This window comes from Pholis gunnellus (assembly GCF_910591455.1).
Source record: "Pholis gunnellus genome assembly, chromosome: 16".
Taxonomy (NCBI): Eukaryota; Metazoa; Chordata; class Actinopteri; order Perciformes; family Pholidae; genus Pholis; species Pholis gunnellus.
In genome coordinates, this window is record NC_136543.1 from 12,246,795 (window position 1) to 12,263,386 (window position 16,592).

Here is a 16,592-nt window from a genome sequence, read left to right on the forward strand (position 1 = left end):
CATTTGCATGTACAAGCCATCTGGGAGAACAATCATTCCTTTCCCAGCATTCAGACATGCATGGGCCCTGCAGACATAAAAACACCATGCATACACACTTTTAGTTGTGCACAGGACACAGAGTCCTCCACAAAAGCCAAGAACGGATGCTTGAATCATCCGAAACTTTACGTCACGGAATTTTTTTATCAAGCCTGTTTTATAACATGAACGCCACCTGATGTTGAACAACAGTCTATTTCATAACGTAGGTCTGAATCATGCTCGACTGCTGAGATAAAGAAGACAGATGATAAAAGAAAGTGACAAGTGACGGACCAAAAGCAGTGCTTTATGGATACTCTCAGGGTCGGGATCTTGCTACAGAACAACAGTCTTTCCGAGAATGGAGAGAATTAAATGAAAGAAAGTTAGTGACGAGGTGACAGTGAGACGGGTATTAAAAAAAGGTCATTATAGTGGAGAATGAGAGCGGCAGGTTCTTATTTTCTGTTTTTCTATGTACTCTTTTGCTCGTTGAATCAACTTTTTCTTTCTATCCTTATTTCTTCATGGCTCTTTTTCATGATTTAAAAAAATGTGCGTATTAGAAATCCTTGACGAGGGCCTTTATTACAGTGAACGTGTCTTTTTTGTGATTGAACCAATTTCAATACTATATAGAGATGTGACCTTCATTGTTTAAGGACTTTAGCAGCACATCTTTCTGTGTTATGCAGAATGTATTCCCAAACCAGGAAGCAATCTTTGTTTTATATTACACATCCCCAGTTCATTTAAATTTCTCAACAATCTGAAGATGCCAAGTCTGACACAATATTGGATTTTCTCTGTATTTTACTATAATGGTAAATTTTAACAAGAAACGTATTCGCTGTGCGCAGTGCTAATGAGCTCGGGGGCCCTGAGAAACAACGTAAGCAGCATTAAACATCAACATTACTTTGAAACTCAGCAAAGCTTGTTGAACCTGTCAGTGTGGATGATGTGTGACGTACAGTTTTAATGTGGGTCATGTCTCGCAGGGCTGCAGCCCAAGAGGTTTGCTGACTCAGGATAATTTAGCATTGTAGCATTCAGATTGAGGAGGATTTGTACTGCAGCAGGTTTATGGTCACTTGTATGGTGTGCCATTGGCATGAATTTGCACGATTGAAGACAAATACGATTTCTTAAGTAATTGTGATGGGAATCTTTCACCATTGTTTGAGAGATTTCACACGATTGATAGATGGAAAAATAATCAGATTGATTACATAAGTAATCGTTAGGTGTAGAGCTACAACGTGATTTCATCTGAGTAGATCGAAAGACAATTAATTGAAAGCTATTTTTTGGTACTATTTTGATTGTTTTTTGTCTTTCAAGCAAAGATGCCAACCATTTGATGGTTACGGTTCTCAAATGTCAGAATGTGCTGCTTTTCTTGAGCTTTCATTGTGCTGCATTTAATTAATATTTCTAGGATTTTGGACAGTTGCTCTGACAAAACAAGATTATTAATCCCGTCACCATGTGCTCCAGGGTATTGTGATGGTCCTTTTTTCTGACGTTTTAATCGAGCAAACAATTAATAATAACAATAAGTATTCGTCAACAAAGAATTTCTTTGGTTGAGGACAGCCCTTTAGTTGTCGCATACACTGTTTGGATGATAAAACGATCAAGTATTCAATTGATTGAAAGGTAATTAGTCTGCATTGGTAATTGTATTTTGTTTGATTGTAAAGCAAAGCTAAGGACCCAGATGTAAACCTCAATATCATATTTGGGCACAATTGTGTGTGTGTGTGTGCTATCTATCAGGTGCTGATCTATAACAATCCTGTTAACTTTCCATGAGATCTCAGGGTTAGTTGTGTTACACACTGTCAAATATATCCGAACACTTTTCATCCAAAAGAAATGTACCGTGTTCCTGTGTCGGGGATGCTGCTCGTTCAAACAGCCGGCTGAGTTCATCAGAACCAGCGTGTGTTCTGTATCCCACAAAGACTTTGCTGAGAAAGATTCCAGATTCCCCACTTGGACCACCTGCAGCTGTGGACCAATTAAAATCACCACCCACCGCTCCCTGACCCATTTGTTTTGACTCGCATACACACACTGGCACCCACAATGATAACAGCTGGAGAGAGTGAAAGCAATCAATGAATAATTGATGATAATTGGCTCTACCCATTCATAATTCATACTCTCAATTATCACTAAGAGGCCCCACCTGAGTTTAGTGTGTGTGTGTGTGTGTGTGTGTGTTTTTGTGTACCCGATGGTGGACTGTCTTATGTCACAGAATACATGCGTGCATGTCCCAGCTGCTGTGTTTGTTGCTGCTCTTATTTCAAATTTCATTAAATGTTTCGTAAGAGCTGTTGGAGGTTGGGCGCGTGTTTGTGCCGTAGACACGCTTTATCTCCTTCTGACACGCATAGTAGGTTATCAATGTGCCGTCTCCCAAAATGTTATCTCCCCTTTGGGAGCTGTACAGGCAGGAAACTCCTCTCTCCCGATAAGCAAATGGAGTACGTGCTCCAGACTCAACACGCTCCCTTATCGAAGATGTTGTTTGGATGCAATCCCAGATACTTACACTATCGAACAAGAAGTTGTGAGTCTAGATAGGCAATATTCAGCCATGCAACAACTTGTGCATTCGTTCATCCTCCTCCACACTTTTATACGGCCCGATGGAAAAGTAACTATAAAGTACCTAACTCTGCAAGGGTTAGATAACTAACTCCAACGAAAGTAAAGAATGTCTCTTAATGTACGTCTCCCTCCTTTTCTTTCTCCTCGCTTTTCTGCAGATCACAACTCTGATCAACCATAAAGACAAGCCAAAGAAGTCCGAGCGTACCCAGGCAGCCATACACAGGGTGGGCCAGGCAGTGAGCGTGGCTGTGGGGCGCTTTGTCACCGTCGGGGAGGCCATCGCCACAGAGAACCAAGAGCTCAAGGATGAGATGGGTCAAGCCTGCTTCGAGGCACGCAGAGCAGGTCGGCCTCTTTTGCTCGCTCAGATTATGTACTCGACATTTCCCCAAATTTCCTGACCTTAAACTCAACACATTGTTGAGTGTTTCTCTTTCGGGGCGAGATAGAGACGGCGCTTATTTTGTGGTCACACATTAATGCCGTAAAACTACGTGGTGCTTCATTCTAAAGGCCTCCTCGTAGTGGAAACGGTATCTTCCTGCCATAAGCACCGGCCGTGGTGTTCAGAAATTGCCATTGAGAGTGTTAGCTGGTCAGCCAACATGGCTTATCAGTGTTTATTTGTTAAGATAAACTGTGACAGTTTCTGAAAGCATCAGGCGTCACCGTCAGACTTCAGTGTTATTCAATTTGAGCACGTTTTGATTTGTCTGGACAGCCTGGCTGTCAGACTGCATTACACCAGAGGAGTTACACCAGCGAGCTTGACGATGTTGTAGTTTTCCCGATTTTCACCTCCTCGTAGATTACTTGTGTGTTACAATGAGGCTGTTTTTCTCCACTTGAGGTCAGGACCTCTCATTTTTTTTTTTACTGGTTTTGAATCTGCTGGCTGGGCCTGTCTGTGTGGAGTTCACATTTCTCACCACGTCTGCATTTCTGCAGTTTCATTCTTATTCTAAAACATGCAGGTTAGGTGATAGACTGGCAACCCCGCCCTCTCCTAATGTGCAAATCTGCAATGATTATCAGTTTGATGGATGTATACGGATATATCAAGGTTAAAACAGTAAACAACTGAGGGAAACAAAGAGGTACAGAGGATTGTAGGAGGGGTGGAAACAGTGACAACCAGTGTGAAGGAACAAGAATGTGTGGATCTCTCTTTCACAGCACTGTCAGCTTTTATTGAACCGAAGAAAGAAGAGGTGATGGTTTTGTCAGGAATGTGTTTCTTTCAGTGTTTCTACACTTTCTTTTAACATTTGTGCCATTAAATTCTGTCTAAAACTACACACTCAAGACAAATGTCAGCCCTGTATCTTCCTGTCTATCTAAACTCTTGTAACTCTCAGCTTAGATAGTTGACACCACTTGCTTGGTGAAACACATCTTTTATATTGGGAAACGTAGTTCTTATCAGGCAAAAACAAGGGCCTCTTTTAGCCTTTCTACAGAGCAGACCAGAAACAATATCACAATTGATAAGAATTTAGACACAACCACCGTGATAATAGGTTTATGTTGGGGGAACTAGCTTGTGTGGAAAAAAGCGTCTAATCCTCACACAGCGTTGATTTGTAAAGACGGCTAAAACTCAGACAAAGAGAGTGCTGGTGGGAGGAGTAGAAAAGACTGATGAGAAAAAGTGCGTGTGAATGTGTGTGTATAGGTGAGGCCAAGTGAAATGTGTATGTGTGTGTGTGTGGGTGTGTGTGTGCTTGTGCGACTAATTTATTCTAGTTCTTATTTCCCTCTTAGGGAGGCGTTTCTTTTTACAGTTTCCCCTTACACTTATCCTGACAGACACTATACAACTGTTCCCTGCATTTAAAAAAAGAAGAAACTTTTTGTCTCTCTGACCACTTTTTAAATATGACGGAGACATCTTCAAGGATGAACAAAATAAGGCTTTTTAGAGGCTCTCCAGGAGAGAGAGGGCTAGCTAGTGAAGGATTGGTGTTTCTCTAATACCTAGCCACAGGGAGAGTTTAATCAGGCAGGCTTCAGCCTTGTGTGCTATACTGAATGAAATAAAAGCAGGTTGAAAGCTCTAGTTTAATTAGATGCTACCCATCATCAGTGCGATGGAGAGATGCAATGAGGCAGGTCAGCGAAGGCAATCGGTGTTGGATCTCCGTCTCTGTCTCTTTCACTCAGTCTCTCAGTGTCACTCTCACATCCGCGCGCTTCTGTCTCACTTTTTCTTTCTTTCTCAGAAAGATGCAACATAAGAATGGTAGTTATAGATCAAATAAAGTCAGAGCAGGTACATTATGTGAGTGTTTAAATACAGGACCACAGGTGCAGGACAATAAGTTGGTAAAAAAGAGGGTATTGTTTGCATTGTTAGCATGCATTACATTTTTAAGGTATTTGGACAAAAGTGTAGGACAAATCAAAAGGGGAACATGGATGTGTGTCAAGTTTCATTGCAATCAACCAATAGACAGATAGACAGACATTGCCATCCATTGAGTCACGCAAGATTACCTGCCTGCATGTGCTGTACCAACACATCAAGGATCAGCCTTTCAAGTTTTCACTTATGAATAATAAATTCATCATCCAGAAAAAAGTCAAATTCATCACACCCGATGGAGGATTTTTCCATGAAGGAACTAACTGTGTCTTACAGTGGACAGAGGCTACAAAGGTCTCGAGTACATCGGATAACTGAAGGACCAGTGGGATAGCTCTGTTTTACATTTAAGGTCATGAACATATCCATCTTCCAGTCCATAATCATTTAGAGAGGAGAGTTGGCTCCTTCTGCTTTCCACCCTGCTGGGGTCATGGGGGTTGAGCAGCGTTCTTTGCGAGCCCAGCCCAGATGTTTTAACTGGTTAACAGGGCTGGCACTGAAAAGCAGCCTGTCAAATGCAATCAGTCCGTCAGTGCTGCTTCTTAGGACCAGCCTAACCAAATAGACAGCCGAGCAGCATGACCCGATTTTTCTGAGAGATTTCCTCTCCTCTTCCCACTCGCTCTTAACTCTAGACATTTTCCTCTTGATAGGGACTATTGTACTGATGGGATTTTAGCTTAAAAAACTCTGTATTCTTCCCTTTTTGGGGCTAGTATGAGCAGGTGAGAAAGAGAGAAAACGGAAAGTTGGACTCTGAACGAATATTTATCATTTGCATATTTCATGCAAGAGCAAATTCATGCTTGGCATGTTTGCGAATTGTATTTGAGAGCCTTAGTTGCCTCACGTCACTCAAAAAGCACGCCAGTAGTGTTTGGGTCAGGCTGGCCTAGCTGTCCTACAACTGTGCTGAATATAGTATTTCATCCTGTCTAGGACCATATGTTCTCCCAGAGGTGAAGAGTGGCAGATTGGAAGAACATCGCGCAGTAATGTTGCCTGGCTTAATTTTGAGGGCATATCAGTTGGCCACCCATCTTTTCATCTTCTGCCTCTTGTCTGGGTCCAGATCTCAGTGGCAGCAGCAAAGCACAGAAGCCAAAAGGTCTTTCTGGCCAGTCACATCCTCCAGCTCTTCAGAGGGAATCCCAGGGCGCTCTCAGGCCAGATGGGATATGTAAACCCTCCAGCATGTTCTGAGCCGGCCTCCCCAACTGGACATTTCCTGAATCATCTGACAGGCAGATAGAAAAGTCTCATAAACTGTCTAGCTCAATACAATCAAAATATGCACAAGCCTAGAAAGAATGTTGTATGAATGTCCACTTACAGTTAAGAAATTGTGTTTTTGTTGTCGTCTGTGTTCCCAGTGAGCTCCATGCTTTGAGGAAGCTTTGTATAGATATTACATTTTGGGGGAAAAAGAACACTGGATTGGGATCAGTACTCCGTATCGGCAGATAACGAGAGTGTATGTAAATGAAACATTTTGCAGGAGAGAAAAAGTCGGATCCCTATACACAAGCATAATATATCAGCCTGAGCAGCTTATCACACACAGCACCCTTCTCTCCTGTCTTGTAGGTGATGCCATAGCCCAGCTGACAGATGTGGGATCAGCCTTGCCGGCCCAGTCAGACGGACTTGTCACAGTGTTCAGTGATAGGACGGCGATGGTGAAGGCTGCCCGCTTGCTCCTCTCTTCAGTCACTAAAGTCCTGGTCCTGGCTGACCGCATCGTCATCAAACAGATAATCGCATCACGCAACAAGGTGAGACATGCAAACGTGAGATGTGATAACCTGTTAAGGACATGCATAAGCTCTCTTGCTTAGTCTCTCTTGCCCACACATAAATACGCACACACACACACACACACACACACACACACACACACACACACACACACACACACACACACACACGTGCTCAGCAAACTCCATCCTGGGTCCTTTATTTCCCGGTAGATAAGCACTGGCTCTCTGAAGAAGTACTCTGGAGGTAATTGAAGGGAAGCAGCACATTTAGCGATCACATAAAAACACAGAGCAAGAAACCGTCCCTCTTCATCGTACCTGGCTATGCTCTTAGCCAGACAATGTGATATGGATGTAGCCGTAGACTGAGCCAAGAATGGAAACAGGGAGCCTAATCATGACTGGTTAGCCTCGTTTGAACAGACAGTTGACAGCTCCCTGCCCCCCTCCATTAATGGCAAACACAATTACATCTCGTCCTTCCTCTTTGTCTGGGGAGAATAAAAGATGCTGCATTAGCGCTGCCAGCTAGCCTACCCCCGGCAGCTAAATTAGCGGCTACATAGACTACTATTAAGTAAATTGCAGGTTAGAAACTACTTAATCTGGTGGTTTTATTTTAGGAGATCACAGATATAATTACATCACATTTTGAGCTGTTAATACTACAAAAGGGAGATCTGGAGTAACACAGAAATAGGATATAAAATATGGAATAAATCGCAGTCAAATAACTTGTATATTTTGTAGGTTTTATTGTAAGTTAAAGCGTCACTCTTGGGGTATGAATCGGTTGTTAGAGTGTGGACGGATTTCAAGAACACGTCCATTTGTGGCCATTCACCGTGGCACTCTGATCTTTTCACTCCTCTCAGGTCCTGGTTACCCTCGACCATCTGGAAAGAGTCAGCACCTTCCAGGAATTTGTACAGATTTTTAGCCAGTTTGGCAACGAGATGGTGGAGTTTGCCCATCTTACCGGAGACAGACAGAACGTGAGTAGCATGTGAAGAAACTAAATCTCTTCGGTTTTAAGTGTGATGTAACGTTCTTTCAATAAATTAAATAAATATGTGGTCTAACATATGAAAATTGTGTTTGTGAACATGCAGTTATTTGCCTATTAATTCCTGCAACACAGAGGACATTTGGTTTATTCGTGTAGATGTAATCTTCTAACAAGCCGTGGGTTTTTCTAAACATGGCATTCTGAATGTGAAAGCAGGTGGTGGAATTGGACTGTGAAACATGCAGCTCTTACACTGTGCAGGCAAACCCAGAACAAATAAATAATTCAGGCATCAAATATTTACTCCTCCCAAAAATCTGAAGAAATCAAACAATGAAGTAACAAGGCTTCTTCAGGCTTTTCATATTTCTGCAAATATTTTTTTCTGTATCTTTTAATTTCTCTAACTCATGTCTCAATCCATCGGAGAGATGTGAAGATCAGTTGTGACTCGTACTCCTCAAACACTGTTTACATTACGATTCATTGTTGATATAAATTGACCTGTGCTTCCAGCGATCCCTGCTCTCAGCAATATATCAGCTTAGGGTACAGCACATTTGCAAAACAAAACTTCTGCCGAGAGCTTTAGAAAAACCGTCCAACTTAGGGTCTTTAACTTTGTTCTGTCAAAGACTGCTAATCCTTCTTTGATGCATACGTTCAGCCTCTGCAGCTAAAGTGCTTTGCCTGCAGAAGCTGATGTAAAGTGCGCCGGTTGCAATATCTAGAGAGGGAGAGCGGATCGACCATCCCTCTTTCTGAATTTCTTGGACGCACGTGTTTTGAAACACATGCAACGTCTCTCACCAATGCAGCTAATGCTCCCTTTTCTCACGTGCCACCCTGTTTTTTTTATCTTTTTTTGTTGTATTCACTCACATTCACACGCATGCACAAGCACTCAGCTCTTTAGAAAAATCTACCATCTTCTACTATTGAAGCCAGATGAGCACAGAGGCAAAAATAATGACAGATAATCACATCGTCTTTGTGATCTATGGCACAGTAATGGGAGAGGAGTTGATTCAGCTGCCTTTTCCAAATCCCCAAATACCAAATTGGAGCTGTCTATTTCCATGTGGAGTACATGGATGGGGATGCAGCAGGTCATACACGCTGCAGCTTCTTTCCTATACTCGTATACTCGTAGTATCTCTTTTTATTAGGAGATAATTAACCGAGGAAGTTTTCATGCGTGTGTAAACTTGGAGAGGAATCTGTGTCACATTTGTGTGTCTCTTCATACCAGCATGAAAGAGATTTGTTGCTTACTTTTGAGGCTTTCTGTCCCTTGGACACCCAGAGAGTTCTTAGAAGTTACAACCAAAGTAAAGCCACCCATTACCATCTGGTGTGTGTGCTGCAGGACCTGAAGGATGAGAAGAAGAAGGCACGGATGGCAGCAGCCAGGGCAGTGCTGGAGAAATGCACCATGATGCTCCTCACGGCTTCCAAGGTAAACAGCTTGTGCACCGACAGTGGACCTCTGGGCAAGGGTTATAGATTATGTCCAGTTTAAAGATGTACGGCCTTCTCAAGTTTATTTAATTTCAAGGCTTCTCAAATACTGCGATCGGTGGTAATGCACAAAACTCAATGCCACAATATCGTAAAAAAACACCAAAAAGAGAGTGAATAATCATGGTGGTAAAACATGAAAAGGGCTAGAAGTTGAAGAGAGTAAAGGAGGGCATGAGCTTTGACATTTCACATGGAATTCCTTCCAAAGACCTGCCTGAGGCACCCAGATTGCGAGTCGGCGCGGATCAACAAGGACGCGGTGTTCCACCGGATGCGCTGTGCCCTGGAGCAGGTCATCGAGATAGTCACCGAGGCGCGGAGCTGTGGGGAGAACAAGATCCTTCCTGTCAGCATCTATAACGGCATCAAGGACTTCAAGGTAGGGCCAGAAATTGGACTTAGTGAAGGTGTCCGTGTAGTTAAGTGATGATCCTCTTGTGGGCAGAAACCATTTTCAAAAAAAGCCGGCAACATAAACTGTTCATATTAATAAGAAAGACCATCGTTTTCAACAAGAATCCTCAAATGATCTCGATGTGGCTGTCGATTTGTGGTTTAAGTGTAAACATTTTAGCATTCAGTGTGCTTCAATTGTAACTCTGAGAATCAATATGTAGGACCCGACCCACTCTGTATCTGTTTTATGATCTGGTTAATACGGTTGTGTCACACAGTCAATCACCATAAACCGTAGTCTAATCTTCTCCCTCCTCCGTGTTCACTGGCAGATGAAAGAAAAACAACAACAAAAAAGGTTTTGAAAGGGTCTATTCCAGTTTGCGGTGTTTTAATGAAAGGGCCCAGGGATGTGTATTGGTTTTAATAAATGACTTCTTAGCTCTTAATGTCAGAGTTAAGCTCAAAGCTTATGCAAACCTGTCATCTTAGGACACATAAACAGAGACCGTTAAAAATAGATTTTTGAAAGAAAACAAAAGGATAAAACAGAAAGAACGCATTAGCTTTCATGTTTGTGTACTTGAGATGTTGTTTGCACTATTTATTGTCCACCTTTGATGGTCCAAGGTGACTCCTGGGCTAAACCCGCGACCCATTTATTTGATGACGAGGTCATGTGCATAAAGATAATGAGATAATAAATGACGGCTTTTTTTCTCACCTCAGAACTTTGGTTCGTAAAACTCTTGTGTGTGTGTGTGTTGCCACCTCAATCTGCTCCCTAATTCCCAACCCTCCTCCTGCCCTCCTGCAGTCCAGCGTGGAGTGCCTGCGGGAGAACCTGAACTCCTTGTCCCCCCAGAGCATGGGCAGCCAGCTGGAGGCGCTGGTGGAGCGGACAGAGGACTTCACAGATTCGGCCTACACCAGCCACGAGCAGCGGCAGGCCATCCTAGGTCTGTGCCAGCTGGCGCGCCAGGACACTCAGCAGCTGGTGCAATCCTGGGCTGAGGCGGTATGTCGGCGCGAGCGGGCCCCGCGTGCACAGATGCTCATACACCTACGGAAATATTCATAAAAATATATGCTACTATATGAATAATAATAAGTACCTCGTATGTAAGACACTTGTAAAAGTATGATAATGAGATGCAAAACAAGAAGAGATGTTGGTTTAATATTTAATATCTTGTGTGTGCCTTTTTATATAGCAGACAGTGTCTGTTCAACACACACACAGCATGCTACACAGGCCGTCACACATTAAGACTCTCAAGACTTCTTGCCTACTCACTTTCTTTTCATACATCCCTCCTGGAACAACTGAGCATAATAACCAACCTGAATACCCGCTTTTATCAAGGCTCATTCAGTCGAGAGAGAGAAACCTGCGATTTGTCTCCTTGGCCTTTCGAAAATTGAAACTCAAGTCGTTATGTTTCAGTTTCTCATTGTACATTTTCTCAGTGTGTTGAGAGCGGACAAAGAGACTGCTGCCACGTAGTTGTACAGTAGTGCCTCATCCACCCTCTGCAAAAGAAGGTCATCCGGAGAATTGAAAAGACCAGAACTGCAATTGCAGCGAACGCATCTGAATGTGTAAATATTCTTGGGTGTTCTGCACAGTCCAATTTGTGGTCTTGCTTCGTGTCGTTGAAAGCTGAAATATATAGTTTTCATTCCAATTGGATTCATGGGTCTGGAAGTATGACATTTTGAAAAATGTTGTACAATATTTTAATAAAATAATTATTTTGAATCAAAGCTTTTTTTTGCATATTCGGAGCATAACAGGTCACTAATTGGAAAGTCAAAAAAACATGTTATTAAGAGCCCAAGTTCATTTTCCAATCCAGTTGTTTCCTATTGTCAAACTCTTCCAGATAATAATGTAGGTTTGTGTGTGGGCCTGTAACACCATGTTGAATCTCATGTTGTATTCCCTTCTTCCACTCTCTGTCTCACTGGAGCAGCAGTCTGTCCATGCCAAAGAAGCCCCCGAGGACATGGAGGTGGCCATCCTGAAGACATGCCAGAGCGTCAGTGACCTCAGACGCGAGGTGAGCAGCAGTCTCTCTCTGCTCTGCCCGTCTGCCCCTCTGAGTCTGAGTAGATGTACAGAGAGACACAGACATGACTGAGATGTCTCTCACTAGATGTTCTGCCTCTGTGGTTGGTTTCCCGCTTTCCTTCTTCACATCGCTCTTCGGCTTACCCGCCGTCTATCCGTGAACTCAACTATGCCATTGTGTCCCCTCTGCGCCTCTTCTATTTTCTTTGCCTCCTCAAATTCCACCCTCATTCATTGCTCCCCACTCATCTTTCTTTCTTTTGTGTTTGCTCCAGCCTCCATTACTCCGTCCTGTAATTCAATTTTTGGATTCCTCCTCCAGCTCCATAAGGTGGCAGTCATTCGTGCCTCTGACTTGCTCAAAGTTCATGGGGAGCAGTTGCCTCTGCGGGCTCTCAAAGCTGCAGGCGCCGAGGGAAACCTGGACGCAGTGGCGGAGTATTCACGCACACTCACTGAGCAGAAGGAGCAGCTGGTGGAGGTAGGTTAGGGGTGGGGGCAAAGGGAGCAGGGAGGCAGGGGGAGGTGTGTTGTAGTAGTGCCACCTAGTAAAGGTGTTCAACGGGCAAACAATACACTCGAGGAAATCTTTTGTGGAGTTTAAAGTTCACTTTTTTTATAGTTATCAATCTAGATTCGTCTGCAAAATTCTAAGTGAAAAAGCTAGTTGGCCATGAGTTGCAAAGTTGCAAAAAACACAAACAGCCTGAAATGAATGAATTTGGAGACTAATCCTCAACCAAATGAAAGTCCACATGTGACTTTGTTATGCAAACACTTGTTGTGTCTTTGTTAGGGGCCCTAACAAACGGAACATACAGTACAGTATGAAGAGATACATTATGTAAGAGGAAGGTATACTCTTTGGAAAATAATGTAAATTTACAAAAAATGATTGTGTTCTTTTAAGTAAGTGTTAAATTGTTAGAAATACATAGAGTTAGAACATTTATCCATTTCCTACAGTGTGACTTTCAAACAATGACCTGTTTTGCTCCCGTGTCTCTGACTTCAGAATTGTCGGCTACTGTGCCACGTGTCGGGGACAGAGCCTCTGGAGATTACCTGCATACACGCCGAGGAGACCTTCCATGTCATTGGTCCACAGGTAACAGCCAAACACGTTCTGTCGGGACTTTTGTTTTTGTTAGATTGATGTTATAACTCATTGACTGGCCGAAAACCGGGGAGACAGGATCACTCTAGAAAGGGACACAGGTTAGGGTTGAACCTGAAACCCATTTCATTTGATTCAACTGCATGCCAGGAAAAATAGACAAATTGCCTCATGTCTCCTGAGTCTACCTCCTACACCTGAGAACATGCTGTTCACCTAGTCTACTATCTAATTATGTTTGCTCTTGGAAACCATCCATGCCAGTAATTATCCAGCAATGTAGAATGTTCCCATCCTGCGGTACGAATGTCAGGCCCCGCATGACTCTGCAGCACTCCTAGTTCAAAGGTCAACCAATCAATAACACTGCAGCGTGGGGCGGCGGGGGGGGGATATGTGTCTGTGTCGCCCCAAAGTAATAGAGGGGTGGCCCAGAGGGTAATTGGCTATTAAATACTACAGTGTAGGGCAAGACTGCGGGATGTGTGTTTTTGTGTGCTCACACACACATACTCGTGTTTGTTTTTTAAAGTTGTTATTTGTCAACTGTGGTTGTAAACCCGACTGTATTGCAGATATATTTGATATTTGATTTGACGAGTCATGCATCAAAAATGTGCAGAGATATACTTAACCTCAACCGTAATCCTTTTATTTTGTAAAAAAAATACTAGGTTGATAATAAAGCATTCACGACCCAATGCTTAATTCATTTGACCATATCAGCGAAAACTTAACTGGTGAAAACAAGCAGTAACCTTCGGTACCGAACACGTTTTTTGGGCAGCTTAAATTACTTGTTGTGTAATGTTTTTATTGTTTATGGTTAACATTTAGGTTGCTTCCTCTGGGTCATATTATTTCCTACCTGTCTTTGTTTTATGGGGGCTAATGAGTGAACCCAGAGAGTTGACTCGGTGTTATAATGCTGTCTTGCCGTGGTGGTGGTGGTGTTGATTAAAGAAGAACCAAGTGAACAGTAGCCCGCTTATATAAGCCACAGCCCAGAGAGATGACACATATTAATGACTTGGTTTAGTTATCGTCTGTTGTTAGTTCCTGTATTAAATAACGGGTTGAAACAGATAGCAGCCTCTAGTCTTGTGTTTTGAATTTCTGTCACAGTCTGGGAAGCAGTCACAGGGGATGGACCCAAATTCAGACAAAGACGAGGAACCAGCACTAACAATGCAATGATTTAATTCCAAACTGCTTGCAAGTTGGAGTCCAATATAACAGACAGGAAACAGCAGGCAAGGCCACAGACAAACTGGTACAGAACTCCAAACAAAACCGAAGACAAACCAAGAAAGGAACTGGGCTGGTATGAATGGAGACTGAGTAATGTGGAAGTGGGAACAGGTGAGCCGCAGCACAGGCGACTACAGGGCTGAGCAGAGACAGGTGAAACAAATGAGGGCGGAGCAGACGATCACAAAGGCGGGAAAACAAAAAAGGCCGGAAGTAAAACAAGACAAGACACATGAGGAGTACACTTCAAAATAAAAGCAGGAAACACTAAATCTGACCCATACAGAAGACCCAAAACACCAAAAAAATGCAACACAGTCCAGTCTCACGTGAGAGCATGAGCCAGACTGTGACAATTTCACTAGTAGGAAGACCCTTTGGTGTATTTTCGATCAACAGTGGCAGCTGATTAAATTGAAAATTACTACCGTGTGTTTTGAATTATAAGCCTCGTTTTGTCTTTTACTGTAATTGCGTAGTTTTTCTCTCTAGTTAACTGCCCCAACTTTATTTATTTGAATATAGCTTTTCTCATGTCGCAATTCTTCACACGCTTCCCACTCAGATCATCTCGGCAGCCCAGACGCTGGCCCTCCACCCGTCCAGTAAGATTGCAAAGGAGAACCTGGAGGTGTTCTGCGAGGCCTGGGATTCGCAGCTCTGTGACATGGCCCTGCTGCTGAGAGAGATCAACGACGTCTTTGAAGGCAGGCGAGGTGCGTTTTTCTTCAGTTGGTAATGGATTCCTGTGTGCATTTGTGTGGGTCAGCAGCACATACATCAGAGAGGATCAGAGAGCCTTTCAGGAAGAGCGAGACGCAGAAGAGAATACAGGCAAAATATGCTCTCACTGGCATTTTAGCCTTAAAGAATAACATTCTCTGATGAAAAACCTTGGTGATCATTTTGCCCCTGAAATCACTTCAATAGCCTTTTTTTTTCTAGCAAAGCAAGCACATATCTTTGAAAAATGTATCATCATACACTGTGGGAAGCATTTTGTAAGAGGAAAAATGTCAATGCCATTAACCACCCATGCATTCATTCCTCCTCTGTACTCCCGCTCTCTTATTCATTATTGTGCCAGTTACCTAAAGTGTTCAAATGATGGACTCTTACGAATCTGTTGTTTGTTTCCTCACTGACGGGCCTGTGTGACTGTGTGTATATTTGCATCTACTTTACTACTTGTCCATGTACACACAGATCTATGTTTGTATCAACCCTGTGCTTTCACACACTGTAAGCCTGAGGAATCTCAAAGACAGGAGAAAGATGTTTTGGAATATATCCACGAGGTGGTTGCCCTCAAGAACGTGACTTACATAAAACAGTATTTTTAAGTGCAGCTCAGCTTTTACTATATTTAAAACTCTGCGCCGGCAACAGCTTTACATCCCATTCTTGTGAACGCGCGATCTCTCAGGAACGTCTGGAGATAACTTCTTCAAATTTGGCACAAACGCCCACTTTGACTCAAAGATGAACGTCTTAAAATTTCACAAAACACGTTTTTGCCCATTGTTTAAGTTTCATATGCTAATTATGACGAGTCGACACAAATGTTTAGTAAGATCAAATTATGAAGTTTTGGACAGACATGGCTGTAAACTGCCACTTAGTTGGCGGTGGCATGGAGCTATCTTTTAGATGGCTTTGTTAGTCCTTACCTGTTACCATGTGTTCAGATAATCACAATTACTTTCTTCTCCTAGGAGACAAAAGATCTTATTTGTCACTTCCCAGACCCGGAGTGAGTATCACAACATCCATCCTCATGAATATTCCATTGATCCAATGTTCTGTAATCCCCTTTTTAATACCACTCTCTTTACCCACAGAAACACTCAGCTAACTTGAAGACTGCCAAGGCTGTCAAGTTGGACGCAGAGGTAGCATACACCATACTCCTCTAGCTTTCGGCACAATACATCACGACACGTCTGACAGCAGTATAATCATCTCCCGGAATCTTTGTGCCACTCGTTTGAAGAATTGATGGTGTTCGGATGTTTTTTTTTGTGCTGGTCCGGCAGTTTTTCACATGCTGTACCACCACAGGAAGCAGGATTATGCTGATTATAGAACTTATGGTGTTAACAAATGAAAATACCTTGTTTGCTAATATACATTTTCTCAAATGATATCCGTCATAGTTCTTTGTGTCTTTCTGTGTGCGTGCAGGAGCAGACAAGCCTGGCCAAGCTGGGTCTGGAGCTCCGTCTGCTGTCGTCAGACGTGGACACGGAGGTGGAGAAATGGGAGGAGCAGGAACACGACATTGTCCGACAGAGCCAGAGCCTGGCCAGTATGGCATACAACATGTATCTGTTCACCAGGTGACCGAACATACTACCTTCAAACATTCACATGCTCCGACGGCTTTCATTTCAGAGCTCAATATGGTAAAGCCTCTTAAGCGTACCACATGAATCTCTTTA

General features: G+C 43.0%; 1 protein-coding gene across 1 annotated transcript in view; it reads left to right on the forward strand.

The window, feature by feature from the left end:
* The window catches only part of ctnnal1 (catenin (cadherin-associated protein), alpha-like 1), a 44,410-nt gene that overhangs the window by 22,741 nt on the left and 5,077 nt on the right, over positions 1 to 16,592 (forward strand). Inside the window, exons 2-14 of the mRNA XM_079175451.1 lie at positions 2,808 to 2,997; positions 6,608 to 6,795; positions 7,656 to 7,775; positions 9,159 to 9,248; positions 9,522 to 9,692; positions 10,527 to 10,727; positions 11,686 to 11,772; positions 12,106 to 12,264; positions 12,799 to 12,891; positions 14,717 to 14,867; positions 15,867 to 15,904; positions 15,993 to 16,043; positions 16,336 to 16,490. Of these exons, the coding sequence (XP_079031577.1) occupies positions 2,808 to 2,997; positions 6,608 to 6,795; positions 7,656 to 7,775; positions 9,159 to 9,248; positions 9,522 to 9,692; positions 10,527 to 10,727; positions 11,686 to 11,772; positions 12,106 to 12,264; positions 12,799 to 12,891; positions 14,717 to 14,867; positions 15,867 to 15,904; positions 15,993 to 16,043; positions 16,336 to 16,490 (1,694 nt within the window). The remainder of the gene's footprint in view (positions 1 to 2,807; positions 2,998 to 6,607; positions 6,796 to 7,655; positions 7,776 to 9,158; positions 9,249 to 9,521; positions 9,693 to 10,526; positions 10,728 to 11,685; positions 11,773 to 12,105; positions 12,265 to 12,798; positions 12,892 to 14,716; positions 14,868 to 15,866; positions 15,905 to 15,992; positions 16,044 to 16,335; positions 16,491 to 16,592) is intronic.